Source organism: Lissotriton vulgaris, chromosome 5, assembly GCF_964263255.1.
Source record: "Lissotriton vulgaris chromosome 5, aLisVul1.2, whole genome shotgun sequence".
Taxonomy (NCBI): domain Eukaryota; kingdom Metazoa; phylum Chordata; class Amphibia; order Caudata; family Salamandridae; genus Lissotriton; species Lissotriton vulgaris.
This window is the reverse complement of record NC_141693.1, coordinates 859,806,687-859,834,331: the sequence shown is the minus strand read 5'-3', so window position 1 is coordinate 859,834,331 and position 27,645 is coordinate 859,806,687. Positions and strand designations below refer to the sequence as shown.

The 27,645-nt window shown below is 45.1% G+C and overlaps 1 protein-coding gene across 1 annotated transcript in view; it reads left to right on the top strand.

The window, feature by feature from the left end:
- LOC147711708 (heparan-alpha-glucosaminide N-acetyltransferase-like) overlaps nucleotides 1-27,645 on the top strand; it is a 1,547,073-nt gene that overhangs the window by 534,704 nt on the left and 984,724 nt on the right. The window contains exons 5-6 of the mRNA XM_086920225.1: nucleotides 4,675-4,744; nucleotides 5,143-5,203. Coding sequence (XP_086776351.1) covers nucleotides 4,675-4,744; nucleotides 5,143-5,203 — 131 coding nt within the window. The remainder of the gene's footprint in view (nucleotides 1-4,674; nucleotides 4,745-5,142; nucleotides 5,204-27,645) is intronic.

The window sequence follows — 27,645 nt, the reverse complement described above, 5'->3', positions numbered from 1 at the left end:
TGTCAAAAAAATAAATACCATAAAACCAGGAGCCCTAATTATATGAATTGATTCCCCATTTCCCTCCCTAATTGGTTATAAAATATGTGTTCATATTCCCTCTATTAATCACCATGCACAAGATGTCTGATCACAGTACAAGCAGTCCACAGCTCTCATCTATTTTATAAAAAAAAGAGATATTAGCTGGGGGTTGTTAATTAAAAATCAATGTTGAAGCACCATCAATAAAGCCACGGCGGCAATTGCATAGGCGGCGGGCATTAAAGTAGTGCATTTTTCTTGATTTGTCTCTTTTTTGTCAAGGCCAATCCAGCTTTCTCTTCATGCCTGGGGAGGTGCATGTGGTGGCTCTGCTGGTGACTAAAAGGTACCACCACAGCAACAGCTAGTGAGCATTGAAAAGGGTGGGGCATAAATAACTGACCTGAATTTTACCAAATAAGCTGGGGAAACAGCACGGTTGACTTGCCTCCGGGTTTCCTCAAATATTTGTAAAAAAGGAGGCAAAAGGTACCACAAGTGAGTTGCTTTCTGCATGTTGAATTAATTGCACAATTCAAAATTGGTGTTTGCAAATTACCCCTATACAGATTGAAGAAAGCTGGTCTTCAGGCCTGTGGTGTATTTTTATTTGTTCCTTTCCTGCTGAGCCCCATTCTAACATTGCTTGACTATTCTTAAAATTAAGAAGTAGCCCCTCACTCACACTTGGAAACATGCTTCATTATCACTCTCACTTGGAGAGATGCTTCATCATGGGGCCTTCTTCACCAGTCGCCTCGTAGTGCAAGACAAGCTCATCCTGAGCTCTAGAAGAGATGTCGGGGCATATTATCAAGGACGGGCGATACATTATCGCCGCTTTTATCGGCAGGAAACTGCCGATAAAGCGGCGATAATGGCCTTGATAATATGCTCTATGAATTCCAATCGAAGCCCATGTTAGATGTGAACACATCTAACATGGGCTTCGAATGGAATTCATAGAGCATATTATCAAGGCCATTATCGCTGCTTTATCGGCAGTTTCCTGCCGATAAAAGCGGCGAAAATGTATCGCCCGTCCTTAATAATATGCCCCGTCATTTTTTGGGTTTCCAGAAGAAGGGTCTGTTGTTTGTTAAACATTGCAATGCAGCAGGAAAAGTTATGTATGTTTTATTTAGTAATAACCTGTCCTACATATGGTTAAAACAACATAAGTATAGAGGGGGTAAAAGTAATTATGAAAATTCCTCTTTCACTGTCTCTTTTATGGTCAACACGTTTTGGCCCTATTAGTGTACATGGCATTTCCTTAGGTTGAAAGGACTCGGGTCTTCAGTGTAACGCTCACTATCTCATTCTTCACCTGACTTTAAATGTAATACAGAAATGTTAATTTATCAGACATAGATATTCCTAATGAGTTTGTATGCCTACCTTCAAAACTTATGTAGCTAACCAATGTAGGCGGGAAAGGCGACATATTAGTCTTCAGCAAAGACAATGCTTTGTAAGAGTCTCCATTGTGTACCAAGGGTTGGGTACAGGAAGTCCTCTAATCTCCAGGCGCTAAAAAGGTTTCGTAGGAATAGTCCAGCAAAGGCAGAAAGCATTTCAGTAGGGTAGGATAAGTTATTGACAGGTATAATTTTCCCCATCAATGAGATCCCAGTCATTTTAGTGTATACACAATGATTAGTTAGCCCTGTCATCAGTCCTTCAACAAGTTTAATAAGATGTACAGAGTGAGTTGGTATCCCCCTACAACCATTGTCTTTCATATGGTTTTCAACGTTTGCCAACGTTTGAAATGGTTGTCCATATTTGTCTTGCCACTAGGCTTTGATAAGAGGGATCAAGTATCACTTTTTTTAGACTGCAAACACATCATGTAGCATGTAAGTGAGACTTAGTGCCTGTTCTTTGATGTATTTATTTTGATGACAAGATGGATTTTACTTGTTGATTTATGGCAATTGTGGCTTTTGCATGCCTCAGACTGCCATAAAGACACAGTGCTATTTGCAAATCAACCTTGCACATTCATTATTTTTAACTTTGCTTTCATGAAAGGATGTTGTTGGATGTACAGCTTTTTGTTTAGAAACTAAAGACATGCAAGTGGAAAGAAGATGCTGCCCCTTGTCAAAAAATGTCACATTTGGTGATGCAGCGTGGGCAACGAAATTCGTTTTATTTCTTTTTTTCTGTACTTACCTGTAATGGTCCATATCCCAGGCTTTACAACCCCCTACCCTGACCCTCCCCTTCCTGACGTCACCGCCACGGTATAACGCCCTGCACGGGCCGTGCCTGTTGGTAATCCAGTATGGAATGTTACAGAAGTCTTTTCATGACAATAGTTTAAATTCCTCATGCAGGTAGAGGCTTCAGGGGTACACTTGATTTTCAGTTGTAGCAATGGCAAAACGTCACAGTGGTCACACTGGTGGTAAAGGCAGCAAGGATTTCACTGGAGGCCTATGTGTAGAAACATCTATGAAGTTGCAATATATTATGTTAAAGAGATAAAACAGGTACAATTATTAAGAGTAAAACAAATTCTAGTTACAGGAAAGTCAGTCAGTAAGTACCTCCCATTAAATCCTTTACTTGCCCCACAAGGAGCATGTTGACCAGATTGAGTATGGGTTGACCAGATTTCAACCCATACTTTTATGAGCTATGAAAACTGCCATTTAACCCATGAGAAGTACTACAGGAGTAAGAAACTGCAAAATCTTTGTGAATTATATCAATGGAGTCTACATGTTTTGTCCTTAGTCGCCTATCAGTACTATTCACTACCTGATTGAAATCCTGCTCATAGTACAAGAAACTCAGGATGCTCGTACATCAATTTATATTGCAGTTGGTTTGCTACATTTTTTAACAGATGTCTACCTAAAATCATAATTATCCTTCTATAAACTTTTGGGGGCTACTAAGGCAGTTGACTAGCCTCTGTTAGTTTCAATACACTCTGGGGACCATATTTATCATAGTTATGTGACGCAAGGGGGAGCAAGGCGGCGCAACACTAAAGTTAGATTTATCAAGCCATGCAAGGCAACCTTATGTGGCCCTGCATGGCTTGATGAATCTGGAGTAACGCAAGATAGCGAAAATCACTGCCTTCCATTATTCTGCCCCAGGGAGGCGTTCCATTGGTGGAGCGTGGGTGTTGTCACGCGTCCACCCATGAATTTTGCCGCATTCCCAGGTTTACCATTAGTGGTAGAACTATGAATGTGCCAAAATGCTACGCCTCTGTAGGTGAGGCGTAACGAGGAGAAATATCTATTTCTCCTCATTTTTTCCTCTTTTTATGTGTGTTACATTCTGCAGCACGCGTAGAAAGAGGAAAATGCCTCTCAGAATTGTGCAGGAAGATGTCCCTTCCTGCTCAAAAACAATCCTGCTTACAACACAGGCACTCTTGCACCATGGTGCAAGAGAGCCTGCGTTGGCACTAGGCAGCCAAAAGTGTGCAAGTGCAAGGAGAGGGCAGGAATGCGCCATATGATGTTAAATACAGTGCATACCTCCCCTTTCACATAGCGCAACAAGGTGGTTTGCAGCATTGCGCTGAGTGAAATTATGATAAATATATCCCTGGACGCTTTAGTAGTGTCTCTTCTCTTGGTAGAAAATATCATCAGAAACCCTGTTGCATTCAGCTAGGTCTTGTCATGCTCGAGACTGGCCAGGATTTTCAATGTCTCAGATCTTCAGTGCAGGGGTGAACCTGCGAACTTTTGGAAGGGTTTAGTTTTCAAGAGAACACACCAATTTTAACAGAGGCCTCTGCCTATTGGGCTGCTTACAAGAACCACTCCAGCCATCGTCTGTAGAAGGCCATCAGACTTAACTCCTTCCGGGCTCATGACGAGCCCAGCTCGTCATGACGGCCGCGGTCCACCCACGCGCGATTGATTCCCCGCCTGTGTGCGGGAGAATTCATCAGTGGACGGGGTTGTGACGAGCCCAGCTGGTCATGAGCACAGCTCCACTGTGACTCATGTCGAGCTGAGCTCGTCACGAGCACCGCAGCGCTGCCCCCCACACCCGCAGCGAAGGGGTTAAGGAGTCTCACATCTGTCCAAGGAGAAGAGCTCCTATAGAGGAGGACATTTTACCCATGTGCGGCCATTGTTCCTACCTTCACTTTCATCAATGGATGCAATCTAAACACTATACAGAATTAGGAAAGGTTCTGCAACAAGTCTAATTTCAGAATGAGGTATCATGACACAAGAGCAGTTAGGGGTTGACATTGAGTGCTCCGATGAAACAGAAGGTACTTTTCTTTGAGCTAATGGTTATAAATACTGGAGCAGCATTCTTGTAGAAGGTGGTACAGAGAAAATTAGTAAAAGAATTCAAAACGGACAGGCAGACTAGGGGCTTGATTTACAGTCTGGCGCACGGATTCGTCCTTCACTGTGTGATGAATATCTCCTTCCCTTATGAGTGCAATGCACTTGTAATCAGGTGGACGGGATATCTGGTGACGGTGTACCCCGCCAGCCAAACTCTAATCAAGCCCTAATGGCATCTAGTGAACATGAACAGCTACTAATCCCCCAGTGCTTGCTTATATGCTCCGTTTGGTGATGTGACAAACCAGAGTTTTTATTGCTGATATGCATCTGTGATCAGATTGATTTTTTTACTCCCTTGCAGCTCTCCTGGTGGCCGCAGCTGTCTTCCTCTGTGCAACAGCCTTGTATTTCCTTGGACTCTACGCCTGCAAGTAAGTTTTCCATTGACCTGACTATGAACCTGGTGTCTGACTTCTGCTTTAAGTTATGAGACACAGCAGTGTGTAAATGCAAATGATGGGGTGTCAAATAGGCATTAAGACAATAAATTACTAAGCTTCTAAGCGCCCCAAAATTTGGAAGGCAAAAGAGGAGAAGCGCAGGGAAAGAATGTAGTTTGGTGCCACCACAAAAGGCAAGCAACTGCAGCAGATGGCCTAACTCAGGCCTTCCTGTTAGGGAAAGAGTAGCTCCCAAAGGAAAAAAAACTTGCCTGTTATCTGTGACATATAAAGTGGCTAGCTGCCCTTATAACCCCTTTTTCATTTTGGTTGACCTCTGGATTTCATTTTTTTCATTTTTAAAATCCTTTTTCATCTACTTGTTTTAGACTCCGCTGCACAGAAAAATGTATGAAAGCTGTGACCTTGAAAAAGCACCCTTCGAGAAATGTAAGTCAAGACAATTCTATTTGCCTTTGAATGGTATTTTACATGTAGCGGCTTCAATGCCATGAATCAATAGTAATGAGTAGATTCAGGGGGGTGGTGGAGGCAGACCGCCCCAGGCGGCACGAGTTATGGGGGCAGTAGCTGCGCCCCTCCTCCCCCCCTCTTACCTACGGCCTTCGCGGCGGCAAGAATCGGCAGCGCCCCATCCCCGCTCTTACCTATGGCTGAATGCATCGCCAGCACCCCCCCACTCTTCGATCAGACCGCCGTGGGCGGCAAACGCATGAGCCATCATTGGTGCCCTAAGGAGATCCCGCTAAGCAGATTTTACTTAAAACTAACTTAAACTAAACTAAATAAATGTAAAAGGTAACATTTTATTTAGAATTAAATGCAAGCAGAAAATAGCCTTCAAAATACGCCTCCTTTATGTCTGTGTTGTACACCCAAATATTTTTAAATCTATACATCCATACTAATATAATAAAGAGAGAGCCCAAACCTTTGAGGCGGGTAATCTCAGGAACCACAGCACCAATCACAACACCCAATACAGCGTTGGAAAGGGCAGTTGCTGCAGAAGGACATAGGCTATGCAGACGCCCACCATATACATTGAAAGGGTAAAAGAACCGTGCCAGCAAAGTATTCTCTTGTGGGCGTTTCTGCGTTGTGGTGTGGGCGTGTGCTGGGGGCGCGACAAACGCTGAGGGCGTGTGGTACGTTCCGCCCTTCATGCCATGTCTCATATCGTGTGCCCCCTGCACCCCATAATCATAACCCACCCTTACTCCTTAAAATACCCCAACACCCTTAAACACGAACCCATCTTAACCCTATAAATATACCCTGTACCCCAAAAACCAAACCTATCCCTAAACCCTAAAAATACCCCTGTACCCCAAAACCCAAACCTAGCCCTGAACCCTAAAAATACCCCTGTACCTCAAAACCCAAACCTACCCCATAACCCTAAAAATACCCCTGTACCCCAAAACCCAAACCTAGCCCTGAACCCTAAAAATACCACTGTACCCCAAAACCCAAACCTACCCCATAACCCTAAAATACCCCTGTACCCCAAAACCCAAACCTAGCCCTGAACTCTTAAAATACCCCTGTGCCCCAAAACCCAAACCTAGCCCTGAACCCTAAAAATACCCCTGTACCCCAAAACCCAAACCTACCCCTGAATCCTAAAATACCCCTGTACCCCAAAACCCAAACCTAGCCCTGAACCCTAGAATACCCTTGTACCCCAAAACCCAAACCTAACCATGAACCCTAAAAATACCCCTGTACCCCAAAACCCAAATCTAGCCCTGAACCCTTAAAATACCCCTGTACCCCAAAACCCAAACCTACCCCTGAACCCTAAAAATACCCCTAAACCCCAAAACCCAAACCTAGCCCTGAACCCTAAAAATACCCCTGTACCCCAAAACCCATACCTATCCCTAAACCCTAATACTACCCCTGTACCCCATAACCCAAAGCTATATCTGAACCCTTAAAATACCCAAACACCCCAAAACATATACCTCAGTACCTCAAAACATATACCCCTATACCCATTCTTACCTTATCCAAACATAAAAAAAACATGTTTTTACCATTCAAGCATTTACAACAAATTTCATTGTAAATGTATGCATGGTAAAAGCATATAAAATGTAATGCCATGCGTTATAATGGCATTGCGGGGTCATGGTACTTTCGTAATGAAAGTATGCGGAGTGATGGTATGCGGAAAGAAAGTTGCGGAATAATGGGCGTTTACCCTCCCCCAGTAAGTACATTGGTGGCACGGGGGCCCACATCTCCAGCAACATAGTCATATTTTTTCACCACTGATTTGAAAAATGCACAGGTCTCTCTCATTGATGGCCAGCACCGACATACACTTTTAGACACACCTCCCGCCACATGTTCTAGAATTGCGAACTTTAGAGCTGGGGTGCTACGTTCGAATCTCGGCATCAGCTCAACATCCTGTGATTCCAGGCAAATCGCTTTGTCTCCCCGTGCCTACCACAAATGAATGTGTTCTTCTGTAATGTAAATTGTGCTCATGCCATGTTGTCGAGTTTGCGCTATATAATATTGCAAGGAAAAATAAAGTAGGGAAACTCTAGTTCACACACTACTGAACGCGCACTCTTAAGTTCCTACAAAACAATTTACTACTGCCCGCCGGAGTCACGCCAGAGTCCAGCCCGTCTGCGCCCGTCCGCGCTGAGGACGGGCTGGACGGCTGGACCACTGGCCTCTACAATACAGGCGCCCCTGTCCTGAAATACTCTGTAGGTGAGATGCTGCGGCTGAAGCCCGCTCCTGCCCCTTGCTCTCATCGCTATAGACCTGAGGATTATCTGACATGTCCCAGCTGTGCGTGCTTCTCGACTGAGGCGGATGAGCCTCTACTCACTCCTGCCTCTGTTCCTCCGGAACCTTGTCCTTCATCAATACCTAAAAACCCTAGCGAGTCCTGTCTCCTTCTCAACGCTCGCTCGCTTATTAAAAATAACGTCGTATTTAAGGAACTGGTCTTAGATAAGACACCTTCCTGGGTCTTCATTACGGAGACCTGGGCTAAAGACTCTTCCGGTCCTGATCTGGTTGAAGCGGTCCCTGAGGGCTACTGCCTTACTCGATTGGACAGATCAGGCCGTGTTGGCGGTGGATTGGCCATTCTATATCGGGACAAATTTCATTGTCACACTATACCCCTTTCTGATCCTAAGGACACATTTCAGGTCTTATACTTTTCCCTCTCTGATTCTGCTAACCCAGCATTCAATGGAATCTTGATATACCGCCCTCCCGGCCCAAGAGCAGGCTTTGGGTTGAAACTGATGCAGATTCTGGAACCCTATTTTGGCCTACAAAATCTGACCATCTTAGGTGATTTTAATTTTCACCTTGAGCTATTGGAGGCTCACGACACGATCTCCCTGGTAGAAATAATGTCAGCCTGCGGACTCACCCAGCTGGTGAACGGTCCCACCCACCGAGCGGGGCACACGCTCGATGGCATTTTTTCCAACGATCCTAGGTTGACAGTTGCTAGCCCCTTTCATCTCTCCTGGTCGGACCATCTGGCCGTTCCCTTCAACCTGGTGTATCCCGCACGGGGCTATATTAGAAGGACCTCGAGCACCACGGAAGTGCGAAGGAACCTTAAAAAGATCAGGGAAGACTCCTTCCTCCCATGGACAACTAGGTTGTCCATTCCTCGGGAGGCAGATACCTCCACTGCGGTCTCTTTATTTGAAAATACCATTGCTGAAGCCATGGAGGAGCTTGCTCCCGCAAGGTCCTGCTATTCTGCGAGGAAAAGACCCTCCGCTCCCTGGTTCTCCGAACAGCTCCGGCTTCGGAGACAGGAAGTAAGAAGGCAGGAGCGCTTATGGCACTCTAGCTGGGCCTCTAAGGACAGAGAAGCCCATAGGGTCTTGCTTAAAAACTATAAACTTGAAGTTATCAAGACCAAGCAGGAATACTTCACGGCACTCACCTCCTCATTATCATCTTCTAGAGAACTCTTCAGGATTGTCGATTCCCTTACGACACTTCAGACACCGGATCCTGTGGTTGCCTCCCAGGACCTGTGCAACAAGATAGCTGCCTTTTTTCAGTCTAAAATCGCTGACATCTATGCTGCTTTGGAGGTCCAAAAATCCCTGACTGCCGTCCCCCTGTTGCCTGCCCTCCCTGAGCCCAGTGTTGCGGTATCCTCTCCACATCAGGAATTGATTTCCTTTCCTCCTCTTTCCTGTCAGGATCTTGAAATCCTGCTTGATAAAACCAAATCTGGTTCTCCGCTGGATGTTTGCCCGCTAAAGATCCTCAAGCAGTGCAGAGAATCTCTCCTTCCTCCTCTGGTTGACATCATGAACAGAGCGATGAAGGAAGGCATTTTTCCCCAACAGTGGAAAAATGCTGTTGTAAAACCCTTGCTTAAAAAGCCTTCTCTGGACCCCGGGGTGTTAAAGAACTTTCGCCCCATTTCACTGCTCCCGGCTCCCGCAAAGATGCTCGAAGCCTATTTAAATAAACATCTGGCTGCATTTGTGGAGAGCTCGGGTTGTTTGGATCTTTCCCAGCATGGGTTCAGGAGGGAACATAGTACCGAGTCTGCCCTCACCATAGTGCTGGATACCATCCGCACCAGAGTTGATGAGGGTCAGACCTCCCTCCTGATCCTTTTAGACCTCACTGCGGCCTTCGATACCCTTTCTCCCGCGGTATTAACATCTCGCCTAAGGGAAATTGGGGTCCGCGGGTCTGCTCTGGGACTTCTTTCCTCTTTTCTCGACCACAGAGAACAAAGGATAATGCTGGGCTCATTCCTATCTCCATCCCTGTCTGTGCAATGTGGGGTCCCCCAAGGGTCAGCGCTTAGCCCTACCCTTTTCAATATCTACGTGACCCCCCTTGCCAGACTTATCAGATCTTTTGGGATGGAGGTAGTTTCCTATGCGGACGACACCCAGATCCTAGTCTCTCTCTCCCAGCCAGCTACGTCAACTGCCGCAAATTTTAGATCCTGCATGGAGGCAGTTGGCCAGTGGATGATCCACAATTCACTAAAGCTGAACGGGGAGAAGACGGAGGTGATGGTTTTTGGAGGAAAGGAATCGATCTGGTCGGCGGAGTGGTGGCCGAATTCGCTGGGTGCATGTCCCGAGCCCACCTTGTCAGCAAAAAACTTGGGAGTTATGATCGACCCCAACCTCAGTATGTGCCAACAGGTCAACAGGACTGTTTCGACCTGCTGGGGGATTATCCACACACTGAGGAAAATCAGGCATTTCCTGTCACCCCAGGCAAGAAAGCAACTTGCTGTTGCTTTTCTGGGCTCGCGACTGGACTACTGCAATGCGCTGTATGCAGGGTTGAACAAGAGTCACCTACAGCGCTTGCAGGTGGTCCAGAACGCGGCAGCGAGATTTGCTCTTGACCTACCAAAGCGTGCCTCTGCCACTGAAGCCCGAAAACAACTGCACTGGCTCCCCGTTGAATACCGGATCCTTTTCAAATCCATGTGCCTGGTGTATAAAGCTCTTGCTAAACCCAGCCTTACAAGTATGGGATCCATTCTTTCTCGGCACAACCCTAGTAGGAATCTTCGTTCCGGTCACAAACTCCTCCTCTCTGTACCCCGTGTCAGAAAAGCAAGATGGGGAGGTAAGGCCTTTTCCTTTCTGGCACCCAAGTGGTGGAATGCCCTCCCTCTCGAAGTAAAATCTAGTCCCTCTCTGCAAACTTTTAGATCTGCGCTTAAAACTCATCTTTTCACACTTGCATACCCCTAGTGGCATTCTGTATTCTCTGTTTATTGATTTTGATAGGCGCCTTGATACCTTCGGGTTTAGTCTGCGCAATACAAGTTGCTTAATAAATAAATAAATAAATACTGGCCGGCAGCAATTCATACCCGGACAACGTTGGGACGGGCTGCTAGTATATATATATATATATATATATATATATATATATATATATATATATATATATATATATATATATATATATATATATATATATATATATATATGTGTGTATATATATATATATATATATATATTCAATGAAAAAACCATTGGTTTTAGGCCATATATAGTTAGGGATTTGCATTTACAAAACCTTATTTTACTCGCATAAAACCATTGAAATTCCATATATAGTTATAAGCGCTAACTATATATCGCGCACCCGCAATCCACTGCTGATGATGTCACATATTACATCATTCATGACATGGTTAGTGACATCACTGATGACATCACTGATGACATCTCAAATGACATCACTGATGACATCACTGATTACAACATCCAGTGACTGTATGTTTCTGTAAAGTTAAAATATGTTTTACATATTGAAGAATGAGTGGATATATAAGTGTCTGGATGAAGGATTTACTAGGTGCATGACTGACTGATTGAGTGAGTGATTAAATGTGTCTCACTGAGTGCATGGGTTAGTGACTAAACTGTTTTAATTTGTGCATCATTATATCTGTTGGTCTACAAACTGCTGCATATGTTGATCAGTAGCTATATGAGTAACTGTATGGGTTATTGATTGGTTGTCCAAGTATTTGTATGGGAAACTGAGTGTGTGTGTATGGGTGGCTGGGAGGTGTGTGACTCTGTACATAGATGTGTGAGTAGTTGATTCACTATATGTATAGATTCAAAAGTGCATGTGCAAACAGCTGTATGGGCGGTTGACTGTGCATGAGTGTATTAGTGAGTGAATGGATATCTCAGTGCTACATGTCAAATTAAGTACATATGTAAAACACAGTACATGTGAGAGTTGACATCTATAAATAACTGTGCATAAGAGCCAGTGAATGTGTGAGTGGCTGTATGGATCATTGTGAACATGTATCAGAGATTGTATAAGAGAGTAAAGTAAATATGTGTTAGTATATGTTTGAATAAGTAAGGTGTGTATAACTGTATAGTTGAGAAAATGGAGGTGTGATTGATTTTTGGCATAACTGACTAGGTGTGTGAGTAACTCCATGGATGAGTGACAGTCTGTGACTGTCTGTTTACACTGATTGTATCTAAGGTTATATTAGAGTCTGAAGAGGTTCATGGTATTATCACATGAATGATATCATCAGTGATGTTATCAGTCATGTCAAATGAGATGTTTTCAGTGATGTCATCAGTGATGTCATTTGAGATGTCATCAGTGATGTCATCAGTGATGTCACTAACCATGTCATGAATGATGTAATATGTGACATCATCAGCAGTGGATTGCGGGTGCACGATATATAGTTAGCGCTTATAACTATATATGGAATTTCAATGGTTTTATGCGAGTAAAATAAGGTTTTGTAAATGCAAATCCCTAACTATATATGGCCTAAAACCAATGGTTTTTTCATTGAATTTTCAAGGTTTTGTAAATGCAAATTCCTAACTATATATCCACTATAACCTATGGTTTTTTCTGTGAATTTCATTGGTTTTTTAATAGCAAATATGAAAAGCTTTAAAATGTCAAGTACGTGATAGATAAAAACATTTTCGTATTTATGCACGCTGATGTGCTTTGAACGCTGCACCCCCCCCCCCTCCCCTCTTTTCTCTTAGTAGTACTCTCTCTTTGCAGATAGTGAACGGTAGTTAACGCAGGCCTTTGCCCCCGTTGTAATCCGTCGTGCCTGCTTGTCTCTCCATTTGATTGATTGTTATCCAAGCATTTACTGTTTTAGAATTGGTTCTCTTTGGATCATTCTCTATTTACAAACAAGCACAAAGTCGCAATACTCTGTTTAGTCTTTGCAGATAGTGAAAAATCGTGTAAAAAAATAAAAGTAATCGAGCAAAATCAGTAGGCCACTAATTGGATCTCTTTTTGACCTCGCTAAAATAGAAATATTAGGAACAACCCTTCATGAGAAATACGAAAATAGTGAGATGAACTGAGCTCCACACCATGAGGGCTGCAAGACAGCTCGACTCCGTCACCCACCCCGCCCAAAATAACGACAAACCCTATGCAAATATTAAAAATATAGACAACACACCAGCAAAGAAACAGGGTAAAACATTTTATTAAATAACTATTTACATAACTATTTTATACTTTTTATTGCCCGATCCGGCTAGCTCAATCGATCGAGCATGAAACTCATGCACTCTGATAGCAAGCGTTGCTACTGATGCTATGCAGACCAAAACTGGTTTTCAGTTTGTACATTTTTCTAGATTTTTCAATCCAAGGTTGGTTGACTTTGTAGAACGATGGCTTCAGATTTTCAACATACGGTGTGGTGGCGCGAACTGGGAGGGGGCGCTTCGCTCCTGCCCCCTCCCCAAGTAAGATTTTCATACGTGAAAGTACGTTAATGGTCTTGGTCCCTGAGTTGCTTCAATGTCACTGCCATTCTCAAATGGCATAAGTTCTGGATGTTGGGTGCCATAGTTAAGAGTTCTGAGCAGTGCTTGTAACACTGTCTGAAGCTTATTTCCACCTACTGCAGCTTCACTATTCTCAAAGTAAGTGAGTGTCGTTTGTGGACCTGACTGCATTAGAAAACAATGTGATATGTTACCTTCCTAAACAGCTTGACGGAGGCCCCTGAGGGGCGGTGTGATGGCCATGGACTCGGAGAAGACGCTTGTCTCCGACACCCTCCCCAAGTCTTATAGCACTGGTGTAGCCTGAGATCGCCCCCGACATAGGCGGCCGGCTCCCGGGGTCCGGCGGAACTTTTTGCCTTTTGATGACTCTTCAATTCTGGACCTTGTCCCACAATCCGTTTGACCTGAAGACACGCTGTAGTGGGGCGCCCCTTTACCGTTTCAGTTGCCATTCCGCCCGCTTTTGCTACACTGTGCCTCTTCCGCCATTCAGCTGTTTACCGCCCGCTCTTGCGACTACAGCGTCTCGCTCATCATGTAGTTGAGTTGCTCCCGCTCTTGCGGTGCAGCGATAGGCGGCTGCCACAGGACTCTCAAAATGGCGGCCGGCTCTTCGGTTTTGGGCCTGGTCCACTAAAATGGCCCTGGGACACCTTTGAACTCGGACGCTTCCCTGATAGGGCTTGGGTCCCATTCTCGAAAGCGTCCCCTCAGCCGTGAAGATTCTACAAAAGTCTTGGGGGCCTCCGACTCCCGCAAGCTTCTGGTGGGGAGCGGCTGCCATGATTGCTCGTGGAATGGCCACGACGGAGCTACGAGATGGTAGTGCTCTCATGCTGACGCCAGCTTTAGTCTGAAACATCCAGAAACACTGTAGACTACCAATTCGATCAGTTCCGGTAGCGCCCCAACATGACCCGGAAGAGAAGAACTTGCCCTCCCCTCTTTGACTGATGGTTCTTGTTGCCTGTCCCCTCTGTTGTCATTTAACAGAACCTTTTGGACTGCTGAAAGGGGTTGTGTTCCGAACGCTGGTTGGTGGAGACATTTTGACTATATTCTTGACCTACGTTGTCGCGTAATGCGTTATATGACACGCCGCGTTAGCGCACCCGGAAGTGATCCGAGGCGCGGCGCGCAGCGCGTAACGTAAGCATAACAGGTCATATGACTTGTTAATAAAACTTTTCATTGGTTCATTTTACTTTTGTTATTTTAATGATGAAAAGCTTGGTCATATGACCTAAAAATTACGCTTTTTATTGTTTTCGAACATTATTTTTTTTTAAACATATGTTATAATATTCCAGGCTAATGTACTTTCCCGGAAAATTTACAACTGTCCTGCAAGTAAAATATATTCCCTTTTCGAGAAAAAGGGCGTTTCTTCCTTCCATGACGGAGCCGTTGAGTAAAAGAGATTCGGCCTGCTGTCTTAGTCGCCGATACGCCTGATTATCAGATTCTTATCGATCACTTTATGTTGCAGAAATGAAAAACACAACTGCCCTTGACCATTTATCTTTACTGCGTTCCTACATATTATACCTTTTATCCGTCATGTAATTGGACTGCTTTATTTCACTTGCCTTTTACTGATTCGAAAACAGTGACTAAAAGTAAAAACTTTACCAATGTAAATACTACTACCGTGTTTTGTTTTAAAAACCTTTATTGTGAAAATGTCAGTATACAAATACGGGCCTATGACCACGTGGGCCGGCCACGGAGCAAACTGAAATCGTATATGATGAGGAGACATTTACACTGTAGAGGAACGTAACGAGCGGGCCATTAGGTTGCAAGAACAAAGGTGTCTAACAGTTGCGGAATCGGTGGACGTACATTTTGTAATTAAAATACGACAGGGCCACTTACTATAACATTTTCTAGATATACATTTGCGGGCAAGGAGTTACGAGTCCCATTTATACCGGCGCCATTTTGGGCGAGGCCGGGCAGGTCCAAGATATAGTCAAAATGTCTCCACCAACCATCGGCCAGACCAGAACCCCTTTCGGCCCTTTATGCTACAAGATGGTGTCTTCCATTCAGAAAATATTGTTGGCAGCATTTTGAAAGGAAACAGAAACAGCCGTTCTCCTAGTGAGTTTCACATTGTTACATTTAGGAAGAATGTTGAAGAGTAGTATGTGGAAAATCTGAAGCCATTTTTCTACAAACTCTCAATCAGACTTGGATGGAAAAAAAAATCCTGAAGAATGTACAAACTGAAAACCATTTTTTGTCTGTATAGCATCAACAGCAACGCTTGAGTCAGCTTTGTGTCAAGCCGCCATTTTCATTCAATCAATAGCGTCCCCCTGCACACATTCAGGGACCTGGTTGTCTCTTCAGATGAAACGGATTGTAGGAAAAGAAGCAGAAAGGAAAAGGAAAAAAGTTCCGCCGGACCTCGGGAGCCGGCCGTCTATGTCATGTGCGACCTTTGGCCACACCAGGGCAATAGTGAAGCTGCAGCAGGTGCAAATAAGCTTCAGACAGTCTTACAAGCACTGCTCAGAACTCTCAACTGAGGCACTCAACATCCAGGACTTGCCATTCGGATCTTGGCGCCTTGTGCTGGTTCCGACCTATTCACACATCGGTCCACTACTGACATCACCTCATAAGCCAACGGGGCACCCCACGCCGACTTTCGGCGCAGCATTGTAGGATGGCCACACCAGTGCGGCAACTTGCTGGACACAACCTCGGTGCCATCCGGATCTCGGCGCGTTCGACTCACTGTACCGCAAGAGTGACCGCAACTCAGCTGGACACGCCGTCTTTCGGCGCAGCATTGTAGGATGGCCACACCAGTGCGGCAATTTGCTGGACACCACCTCGGTGCCATCCGGATCTCGGCGCGTTCGAGTCACTGTACCGCAAGAGTGACCGCAACTCAGCTGGACACGCCGTCTTTCGGCGCAGCATTGTAGGATGGCCACACCAGTGCGGCAATTTGCTGGACACCACCTCGGTGCCATCCGGATCTCGGCGCGTTCGAGTCACTGTACCGCAAGAGTGACCGCAACTCAGCTGGACACGCCGTCTTTCAGCGCAGCATTGTAGGATGGCCACACCAGTGTGGCAATTTGCTGGACACCACCTCGGTGCCATCCGGATCTCGACGCGTTGTGCTGCCTTCGGCCTATTCGCACATCGGTCCGCTACTGACGCCGCCTCACGTGCCAACGGATTTTCTACGCTTTTTGTAGCCCTATGCCGCCAAAACAGGTCATGTGACTTGTTTATAAAACTTTTCATTGGATCATTTTACTTTTGGTTTCCTAAAGATGGAAGGCTTGGTCATATGACCTAAAAATAACACTTTTCATTGGTTTAGAACATTTTTTTTTCCCAAACGATGAAAGCCCCACCTTGTTTCTGGATCATTCAGACTGAAGCTGGCGTCAGCATGAGAGCACCACCATCTCGTGGCTCCGTCGTGGTCATTCCGCGAGCAATCATGGCAGCCGCTCCCCACCGGAAGCCTGCGGGAGTCGGGGGCCCCCAAGACTTTTGTAGAATCTTCACGGCTGAGGGGACGCTTTTCGAGAATGGAGCCCAAGCCCTAGCAGGCAAGCGTCCGAGTTCCAAGGTGTCCCAGGGCCATTTCAGTGGACCAGGCCCAAAACCGAAGAGCCGTCCGCCATTTTAAGAGTCATGTGGCAGGCGCCTATCGCTGCACTGCAAGAGTGGGAGCAACTCAACAACATGGTGAGCGAGACGCTGTAGCCGCAAGAGCGGGCGCAACTCAGCTGGATGGCCGCCACCTGGGGAGGCCCGTTCACGCCGCCTCCCCCACGCCCCCCCCCCCGGGCCGCCGCACGCCAATTTTCGGAGCAGCATTGTAGGATACCAAAACCAGTGCAGCAGTTTACTGGACATCACCTGGGTGCCATCAACATCTCAGCGCGTTCTGCTGCCTTGGGACTATTCGCACAACAGACCGCTACTGACGAGGCCTCCCCCCGCACCACCCGGGACGCCCCACGCCAATTTTCGGAGCAGCATTGTAGGATCCCAAAACCAGTGCGGCACCCAGGCGACATCACCTGGGTGCCGTCCAGAACTCTGCACGTTGTGCTGCCTTGGGACTATTCGCACAAAAGACAGCTTCTGACCATTGTTGCTTTTTTGGGTGAAAAATGTTTAAATGTTTTTACAGTTTTTGTTCCGTTCATTATAGTTAAAAGTTAATAAAGTTTTAAAATCTAACTTTGTTGGAGTGCTATATATGTTTAAAAAATCGGGTGAATGGGGCCTTGAATCGGGTTATTGTCATGTGTGGGCTTTGCAAGTGTACTGCTACAAGATCGGACATTTCAAACTCAAATGCACGTTCTTTTTCTTACCTTTCCGAAACATGGAGCGCAATAGCAGGCAGAGAAAGGGTGATGCACGTGTTGAACACTGCCTGGCCTGGCAAGTTGCTGGCAGTGCCCCCCCCCGCCCGCTCCTGAAAGAGGGCACACACACACCGCCGCCCCGAGTACTTCACAAATCTTTAAAAGACCATGCGCTTGTTCATGAGGCTTAAATGGTTTATCACCCCTTCTAGAACCCCTGCATCGACCCTCTGACGTTTTCTGGAAGAATTAGCACGTAACACAATAACAAGCCCTGTCAGCTGAAACCCCCGAGAAATCATGGGGCATATTATCAAGGGGGTTTATTTCCGCTTTTTTGGCTTTAAAAGCCAAAGAAAAAAGAGATAAAATTATCTCCCTATTACCAAGCTGTCGCTAACACCAGTTAGTGACAGCTAAAAGGAGATAGCGACCATCTTGGGCCCCGCTTTGCATATCAGTGATATTTATCACTAATGACATGCAAAGTGGGCGTGCCAAGATTTTAGCGACTGGAAACAGTCCCTAACCATCGCTATCTCCTATTACCAACATTTGGAGATATTCGCGCTAAGCGCGAATATCTCCAAAACCTAACACCTGTCCTGAGCAGTTTTAGCCATGTTATCCAATGGGAAGTGGATAACATGGCTAAGAGCATTTGCTGGATAATGCATGAATATCGCTGACTTTTCAACGATATTCATGCATTGCGGCCGTTTTTTATCGCATTTGCGATAAACCTTGCTAATATCAAGGTTTATGTGCGATAAAATTCGCCGATGTGCGGCGATAATTTTTGTCTCTAAACAAGTTAGAGACAAAAATTATAGCTAGTTGTTGGTAATATGCCCCCTGGTTTTTGCTTGCAGGAATCGGGAGGCGGGAGACTAGCACTGAAATCAGTAGTCTCACGCCTGAATCGGGAGGGTTGGCATGTCTGGATACTCTACAGCTGGGGCCATAAACTACATCCGCAGGGCTAGGTGATAGCCTAGGTCCGGCCTGGACAATCGGACACAGAGGAAGAGGAGTGTCAGAGGGTGCGGTAGTGAATAGGGTGAAAGGGAGGTGTCGGGCGGGCACAGGGTGTGATTCTCAGAGAAGAGCAGCGCAGATGGGGGGAAGTATATGGCCCATGCATGAGAGAAAGAGCGGGGGTGACCAGTGCGTGGGGGAGATGCTTGCGAGGGTGGGGAGCCATGCTGAGGATCGGCGGCGTGCAGAGAGTGGCCCTGGTCAAGGCATCTAAAATGGCTGCCGTGCACGACAAAATTGTGGCATTGGACAAAAACGCAAGATGGCGCAGACAATGTTTATCAATAAGGATTCATTTATAACAAAATATTTACTCGCAGTGACAAAATGGTGGTCAACACTTCCTGATTTCCATCGAATCGAACGTTAACAAACGTCACGCAGCAAAAAAAAAAAAAAAAGCTCACGCACAGAGCAGTTTTTAGCCATGTTATCCAATGGAAGGTGGATAACATGGCTAAGAGCATTTGCTGGATAATGCATGAATATTGCTGACTTTTCAGCGATATTCATGCATTGTGGCCGATGTGCGGCGATAATTTTTGTCTCTAAACAATTAAAACGAAGCACAAAATGGCGAATTCCCGTTTCGCTACCAGTTTGCGGCCCAGTTCGCGGCCCGTGAAGCGCTTCTACCGTGAAAAATCATTTTTTTTTTATTTTCCCCACGGGACCCTTTAATAACCCCAACAACATTCCTAGGGGGTCAAGAGGGGTATACCTTGCCCCCTTTCAATAAATTCCCCCTTCGTTTTTCACATCTTCTTCTCTCTCGATCCTACCGAGAGATAAGATGGCGGCCGCTCCGGACTGTTTAGAATGTTGACAGACACCGGAGAGCCAATCAGCTTTCTGCGCGCAAAGTTCCGTTTCGCGAAAAGTAAGCGGACCGGATCGCTGCCCGGAGCGCTGTTACAGATATATATCTTGTTTTGAACGTTAATTTCTCAAAAACTACTGGAGCACATATATTGAGACCTAGCAAAGGCACATCGGGCTAACAGTCCCTACAATTTTGCCAAGTTTCGTGCAAATCCATTCAGCCGTTCGAGCTAAAAGTGAGGCCAACCGCCCTATGGAAATTAACATGGGGAAAACGCGTTTTGGGACCCCCCTTTTTTCTCGGCCCCCCCTTGACGAAACCCCCCCAAATTTTCAAGGTCTGCTCAGAAACAAAATGTGCCATTTTCCTGAAAATTTCAGCCGATTCCGTCCACAAACGCCAAAGTTATTAGACATAGAATTTTCAAAAATCCCATAGGGAAAAAATCCTAACTATATGTACCTACTGGCGACCGCCAGTAGGTAATATATATATATATATATATATATATATATATATATATATATATATATATATATATATATATATATATATATATATATATATATATATATATATATATATATATATATATATATATATATATATATATATATATATATATATATATATATATATATATATATATATATATAGAACAACGCCTCCTCCTCAGCAGGAAAAAGCACGACACACTCCGGAGTAGCAGGTAAGGGCTTTATTAAAATTACATGCGCGTAGTGCTGGCAGTCCCTCGAAACGCTTTGGCAGACGCGTTTCAAGCCTTCCAATGGCTCTCATCAGTGCCTGTTCCAGGGGCTCCGCGCTCTCTGTTGATGGCAAACCAGGTGCAGGTGAATGGAAACCGCTCCCTTAATAACAATGTTATGCTCCTCCTTCAGTGGATGTAGTACTGGCCACTCGCGCTTTCCCCCTGCCAGGCAGATGCATGCTGGTAATTGCAGTCCAAATGGAGTGTCTGTACAGTGACAGAGCTAGCTCCCCACCATGTGGTGTCCCATCATTCTGGAAATGGGCCGCGGACCAGCTCGAGTGCCCAGCAGGTTGACCAAAAGTCTTTTCCTCTACTCCTTATTCAGTCGAACGTCCTCGCCTCCTCTCTCCCCATAGCACCCATATCGCGCCTTGGTGGCAGTTTACGCCGCTATGGGGGGGCTCCGTGTTGTTTGCAGTTCATGCAAAAATACAAAAGGATTTGCTGGTCTTCACACGGTGCACCAGACCGAGAGTGTGTGCCGTCAGTCAGCGACCTGCATGCCGACTTAACATAGGGAACAACGCCTCCTCCTCAGCAGGAAAAAGCACGACACACTCCGGAGTAGCAGGTAAGGGCTTTATTAAAATTACATGCGCGTAGTGCTGGCAGTCCCTCGAAACGCTTTGGCAGACGCGTTTCAAGCCTTCCAATGGCTCTCATCAGTGCCTGTTCCAGGGGCTCCGCGCTCTCTGTTGATGGCAAACCAGGTGCAGGTGAATGGAAACCGCTCCCTTAATAACGATGTTATGCTCCTCCTTCAGTGGATGTAGTACTGGCCACTCGCGCTTTCCCCCTGCCATATATATATGTGCCAAAGGGCTCCCACAGCATATACATTTCCCAGGAACCACAAAAAGACTCGCACTCCAGGGTCCGTGTAGTAAATTGCGTTTACGTATATATATATCAAAGAAATCTCCACTCCACTTCAGGAAAAAGAGCACGCACACGAGGACCATTCAGGTAAAGGCTTCTTTATTGAATGAAGCCTCCTTTAACCCAGCACAGAGAGACCCGCTAACAGGCTCCAGGCGTGTCAAGGCCATACGCGTTTCGAGCTCCCTGAGCTCTTGATCACTGGCAGGTAGGGAGGAAAGAAGCGGGAGTATAAGAACAGCCATTTTTATTTGATGTAAAGAGCCCCGCCCACATGGGCATTACACCAGGACATGCTGGTACTGATAGTCCGTTAATGCTGCCCCCTCGTGCTTCTTGCGGTGATTTGTGTGTATACCCTGTTGCGTGTGGCATCTTCATACAGGGCAACCTTGGTGAATGAATTTACAGCGGCCAGTCCTGGTCGTGAAGATAGCCCAACGCTGGTGAGGCGTTCCCTGAGCGCTTATTGTGCGAGTGCTCTGTGGACAGCGGGGAGCCTCAGCCGCAGGAAAGTATTGGCCATGGTCCAGCAGTACTACCATGCCTGTCACCTTACAAGGGTTTCTTATTCATTGTTTGGGAGACTGGAAGGGGGAATCCACTTGGTGAAAGAACGAACTGAACTCAAGGGGGCAGCATTAACGGACTATCAGTACCAGCATGCCCTGGTGTAACGCCCATGTGGGCGGGGCTCTTTACATCAAATAAATATGGCTGTTCTTATACTCCCGCTTCTTGCCTCCTTACCTGCCAGTGATTAAGAACTCAAGGGAGTTCGAAACGCGTATGGCCTTGACACGCCTGGAGCCTGTTGTCAGCACGGCTGTCTGCGGTGATTTGTGTGTATACCCTGTTGCGTGTGGCATCTTCATACAGGGCAACCTTGGTGAATGAATTTACAGCGGCCAGTCCTGGTCGCGAAGATGCCCCGACGCTGGTGAGGCGTTCCCTGAGCGCTTATTGTGCGAGTGCTCTGTGAACAGCGGGGAGCCTCACCCGCAGGAAAATATTGGCCACGGTCCAGCAGTACTACCATGCCTGTCACCTTACAAGGATTTATTATTCATTGTTTGGGAGACTGGAAGGGGGAATCCACTTGGTGAACGAACGAACTGAGCTCGAGGGGGCAGCATTAACGGACTATCAGTACCAGCATGCCCTGGTGTAATGCCCATGTGGGCGGAGATCTTTACATCAAATAAATATGGCTGTTCTTAATCTCCCGCTTCTTACCTCCCTACCGACCAGTGATCAAGAGCTCAAGGGAGCTCGAAACGCGTATGGCCTTGACACGCCTGGAGCCTTTTGTCATCGTGGCTGCCTGCAGTGATTTGTGTGTATACCCTGTTGCGTGTGGCATCTTCATACAGGGCAACCTTGGTGAATGAATTTACAGCGGCCAGTCCTGGTCGCGAAGATGCCCCGACGCTGGTGAGGCGTTCCTTGAGCGCTTATTGTGCGAGTGCTCTGTGGACAGCGGGGAGCCTCAGCCGCAGGAAAATATTCGCCACAGTCCAGCAGTACTACCATGCCTGTCACCTTACAAGGGTTTCTTATTCATTGTTTGGGAGACTGGAAGGGGGAATCCACTTGGGGAAAGAGTGAACTGAGCTCGAGGGGGCAGCATTAACGGACTATCAGTACCAGCATGCCCTGGTGTAACGCCCATGTGGGCGGGGCTCTTTACATCAAATAAATATGGCTGATCTTATACTCCTGCTTCTTGCCTCCCTACCTGCCAGTGATCATGAGCTCAAGGGAGCTCGAAAAGCGTATGGCCTTGACACGCCTGGAGCCTGTTGTCAGCGCTTCTGCCTGCGGTGATTTGTGTGTATACCCTGTTGTGTGTAGCATCTTCATACAGGGCAACCTTGGTGAATGAATTGACAGCGGCCAGTCCTGGTCGCATAAGATGCCCTGACGCTGGTGAGGCATTCCCTGAGCGCTTATTGTGTGAGTGCTCTGTGGACAGCGGGGAGCCTCAGCCGCAGGAAAATATTGGCCCCTGGCCAACAGTACTACCATGCCTGTCACCTTACAAGGGTTTATTATTCATTGTTTGGGAGACTGGAAGGGGGAATCCACTTGGTGAAAGAATGAACTGAGCTCGAGGGGGCAGCATTAACGGACTATCAGTACCAGCAGGCCCTGGTGTAACGCCCATGTGGGCGGGGCTCTTTACATCAAATAAATATGGCTGTTCTTATACTCCCCATGCCAGCAGTGCACACCCAGGTCACCTAATAAAAAGCATACCTTATGGTGAATTTTTAAGGATGCGTAGGATCTGTAGTTCACCAGTAGATCTGGAAACATGTCAAAAAGAAGCACTGAATAGATTCTTGGCTAGAGGGTATAAGTTACATAATCTTAGAGAAGCACTAGAGAAAGCTAACCAACAATCGAGAGAGGAATTCTTGGAATCCACTAGTTCCAGTAGACATAAAAAAGGAATAGATGCTGGAGGTGACCCAGCATCTATGGAACCGATCAGACTAATCATAACCTTTAATGTAGAGGAAAGGAAGGTGAGGGCTATTATTAATAAACATTGGCCCATTTTAAAAACTGATATTTCATTGGCGAAGATATTGCCCCCCCAACCTTGCATTACCTTTAGAAGGGGTCTTCTATGAGAGATGCTTTGGTAAGGTCAAGCCCAGAGGTAATAAGTAAAGACAATTGATTATCTACAAAGAGAAGATTTTTTTAATGGTTTTCATTCCGAGCATGTAAATACAATCTACTCCTATTAAAGTTGATGGATTTTACACATGTCATACTGACTATGTTGTTTATGTACTTCAATGTACATGCAAGTTGCAGTATGTTGGGAGTACGAAGCTGCAAGCATATGTCCGAATTTTACAACATATAAGAGCTATAGTAAATTCAGATGAAAACTATCCTGTAGCTCGCCATTTTAAGCTTGTGCATGCTAAAAACCTAAACGATCTGAGGTATTTCATTATTGACTCTGTGCCCAAAAACATCGGGGGAGGTAACAGAGAGAAGCAACTCAGACAGTTGGAGTCTAAATATATTTTAATGTTAGACTCTAGAATCCCTAATGGGCTGAATATGGGGGATGACCTTCGAAATTTTCTGTAAATCTACCCAGTATGGGCGTTTTTAACAATATAGTCTGGATCAGGGAATTAGTGGAGTAATGTTCTTTGAGTATCATTATTAGTACCGTAAAATTGATTGTGTGTATAGTTATGAATTAGTTTCTGTTTAAATCAGAGTTTCATAATGACTTATTTATTCATGCACTTGCACTTTAGGAGTGTCAGACACATCGAAATTCGAGCAACCCAAGACCATGGTTTTTCAGACACAAATTTTTAATTCATATTTTACACTTTAATATTTTGTATCTTGGGATCCAATGATATGATTATCAATATCATGCTTTCTTCCTTGATATTTAGCACACATTTTGCACAATGGAATATTCGTACTTTTATGCACTAGCACTTTTCTTAGGAATGGATTGCATATTGTAAGTAAGACAGACAATAATTAGTCTGATTGTGTTTCTATATAATGATTCTTCTAGGTCTAATTGATTATGGCCACTTGGCCAGTATTCCATATCATACAAACTATTGAAAACAGTATGAATTAACTCTGCTTTTACAGTTTTAATTTATGGTTTGTTGTATATAGTAAATATTTTATCGTAATTTTTATAGTTGATCTTAAAAATATATTTATATATTTTTGAGCTAGTAGTTACGATATACCATGTGAGAGGAATCCGGGACTCATTGAAAGTGTAATAGTATTTTGTCTGTTTTTACTACTGTGGCAATCTAGCCTAACCAGGAAGTGTATGTATATAAACTGAAAACTAAATCCGGGGTGTCATGTGATCAAGGCTGCCTGTGTGCAGCCGAAACGCGTCATGCTGACGAACGCCATTATGGAATAAAAGATTCATGCACTAATCGAACGTTTAAAGCTAGTTTGTGGCTGTACCTGTTTCTGGTGTCTGAGGATATATATATATATATATATATACATATAGGCCCAGATGTGGGTAAAATAGATTTACCGAATTTTAATTACCGAATTCTACCGATTCGGTAATTAAAAATCGGTAAATCTTAGGGGTGGATATGTAGGAACATCCAGATGTTCCTTTTACCAAATCGGTAAATATCTGTATTTACCGATTCGGTAAATACCGACCGGCAATGCCCCATTCATTCCTATGGGCTTTGAAGCCCATAGGAATGAATGGGGCATTACCGGTCGGTATTTACCGAATCGGTAAATACCGATTTTGACAAGGGTGCAGGGGGTGTCACTTTGACACCCTCTAGCACCCCCAAAAAAGATTCGGGGGCCATGTGGCAGGCATACCTGCCCTAAGGGCAGGTCTGCCTGTCATATGGCACAGGTGTGCATGCACACATGTGCATGCACACCGGAATCGGTATTTTACCATGAAGTTGGATTTCATGGTAAAATACCGATTCTGTAATGCTTGTGGGACTCAGAAGAGTCCCACCTACATCTCATTGTTACAGAATCGGTAAAAATACAGATTCGGTATTTTACAGATTCGGTAAATTTACCGATCGGTAAATTTACCGAATCTGTAAAATATGTGGCCCTACATACCATTTTGTGAATCTCGGTCGGTAACGGCCGAAAATACCGATTTTCGGCCGTTACCGACCGACCTACATACGGCCCATAGTTTCCTGAGAAGTTTAGGAAGGAGCTGTGAGGCTATTGTGACATCACTACTAATCTATAGAAATATCTTACAGGCGACTTCTGACATCATGTACTTATTACAAGTTAGATCAGATGTCAGAACTTGAAGCTAATAGACATGTGCTTGACGGCCCATTTAGATTTGTGGTTGGTCTATCCATTATAAAAATCTACATCTATTTTTTTTTGTGTACATGCTATCATTTTGCCGTTTCTTGGTGCTGAAAATAGCAGGTTTTCTCATCACCCAACATGCTCGCAGTTTTTTAGTCAACCTTCGAAGAATGAATTTCTGAGGAGTCTGCTCTTCCTGAATTCGACTTTGTCCATAAGGTTACTGTGTGGTGAATAAAACTTTGAATTTAATTCTCTGTCACATTGCAAGGTAGTGTTGTGACTTCAGCTCAGGTGCAATATGATATCAATTCACCCAGTCCAGACAAATCTTAAAACTTTCCACATCTTTTTGTTGGGAATACTCATGTAAATGATAGTGCAGTAGTCTTACACAACATCAAGAGGTGTCTCCAACACTACGTTTGCCCGACTTAAAGCCATCACACTTGCTGCTTTAAGTTTAATCGATTGCATGAAGAATTTTGATCATATCATCCCAACCAAGTCCGGGCTAGGGAATCAAAAGCAGTCCTGGCAAAAATCTCAAACCAGCCCCGCTCCCTTCCTCTTCTTGCGCTTGCTCTCTATCGTTTCACCCATAAATTCTCTCTCTCCTTCTCTTCTCTCTCTCTTCTCTCTCTTCTCTCTCTATGATCATGTCCTCTATACGTTCTCTCTACTTTCCCCCTCCTTTTTTAGGTCGAGTTAGAGTTAGCACGCAAGAGCTGATGTGGTGAAGATCTGCTGTAGTTCAGTAGGTAAGGGAAGCCCCCCCCACTCCCTCACCCATATTTTTCATTGGCATGTGTCTTTGTCCTCTGTAAATGCTGAATTGGGATTGGTTTATAGGCTTGTTAGTACCTCCTTATTAGGGCCATGTCATCATTTGTATCCTATCTTGGTTACCAGCCCCTTTACTTTGAGTGTTACACTGTACATGTTAGTTAGATTGTGAGCACTATTTTCTTTAACGTCATAACTGCGGCGGTTTTTCCGCCGCGGTGCGGGTGTTCTATTGAGTGGGCGTGGCTCCGTTGGCCGACGGGAGCACGGAACGAGTTAATGAGGTTCTTCTCACCCCCACCCGCACTCCCGTTGTCCGTGCTTTTGTGCCTCCTTCTCCCCATCCCCCTGCCCGCACTACCATTGTCCATGCTTTCTCCCCCCTCCTGCAATCCTGTTTTCCGTGCCTCGCCCCCCCCTTCCTTCCCATTGTCCGTGATGACTAGCTTTTGCAGTGCAATAGGTCTCGCGTAGATGTGAGTCTTATTGCATTGCAACTGCTTATTTTAATTAGGCTCCTTGAAATGGTGGAGCTACTGTCCATATTTTCTAAGCCTGTGATTTAGCTCCACGTCTTACTGTGTATACATGCCACGTCATTCTCTAACTTCAATGCACATATACTATTAAAAAGGAAAGAAGGACAATATGTAAAATTAACTAGTATTTTGGTATGCAGAAACCAATGCGCTTGCGGGGAAGAAGCATGTTTTCAATGCACTTTAATAATTAATATGATCATTTTGTAACTTAAAATATTGTTTGCATATTATAAATGAGCATAGTGTCCTTTAGTTAACAGAACATGTTTTTATTCAATCTCTTTTAACGTTTGCTTTTTCATTATTACAAATACTACTTCGTTATTTTTTTGTCCCAAACATTACATTTTAATAACAAAAATCCAGAGTACATGTCAGTCTCCTTTACAAGAAATGGCAGCTGTCCTATGTCAAAGGTGGCGGCCTCAAAACAAAACAAGGGAGGTACCCTATGAATCAATGTGGGACAGGGTAAACAGATATTAAAAACTCAACTCTAGG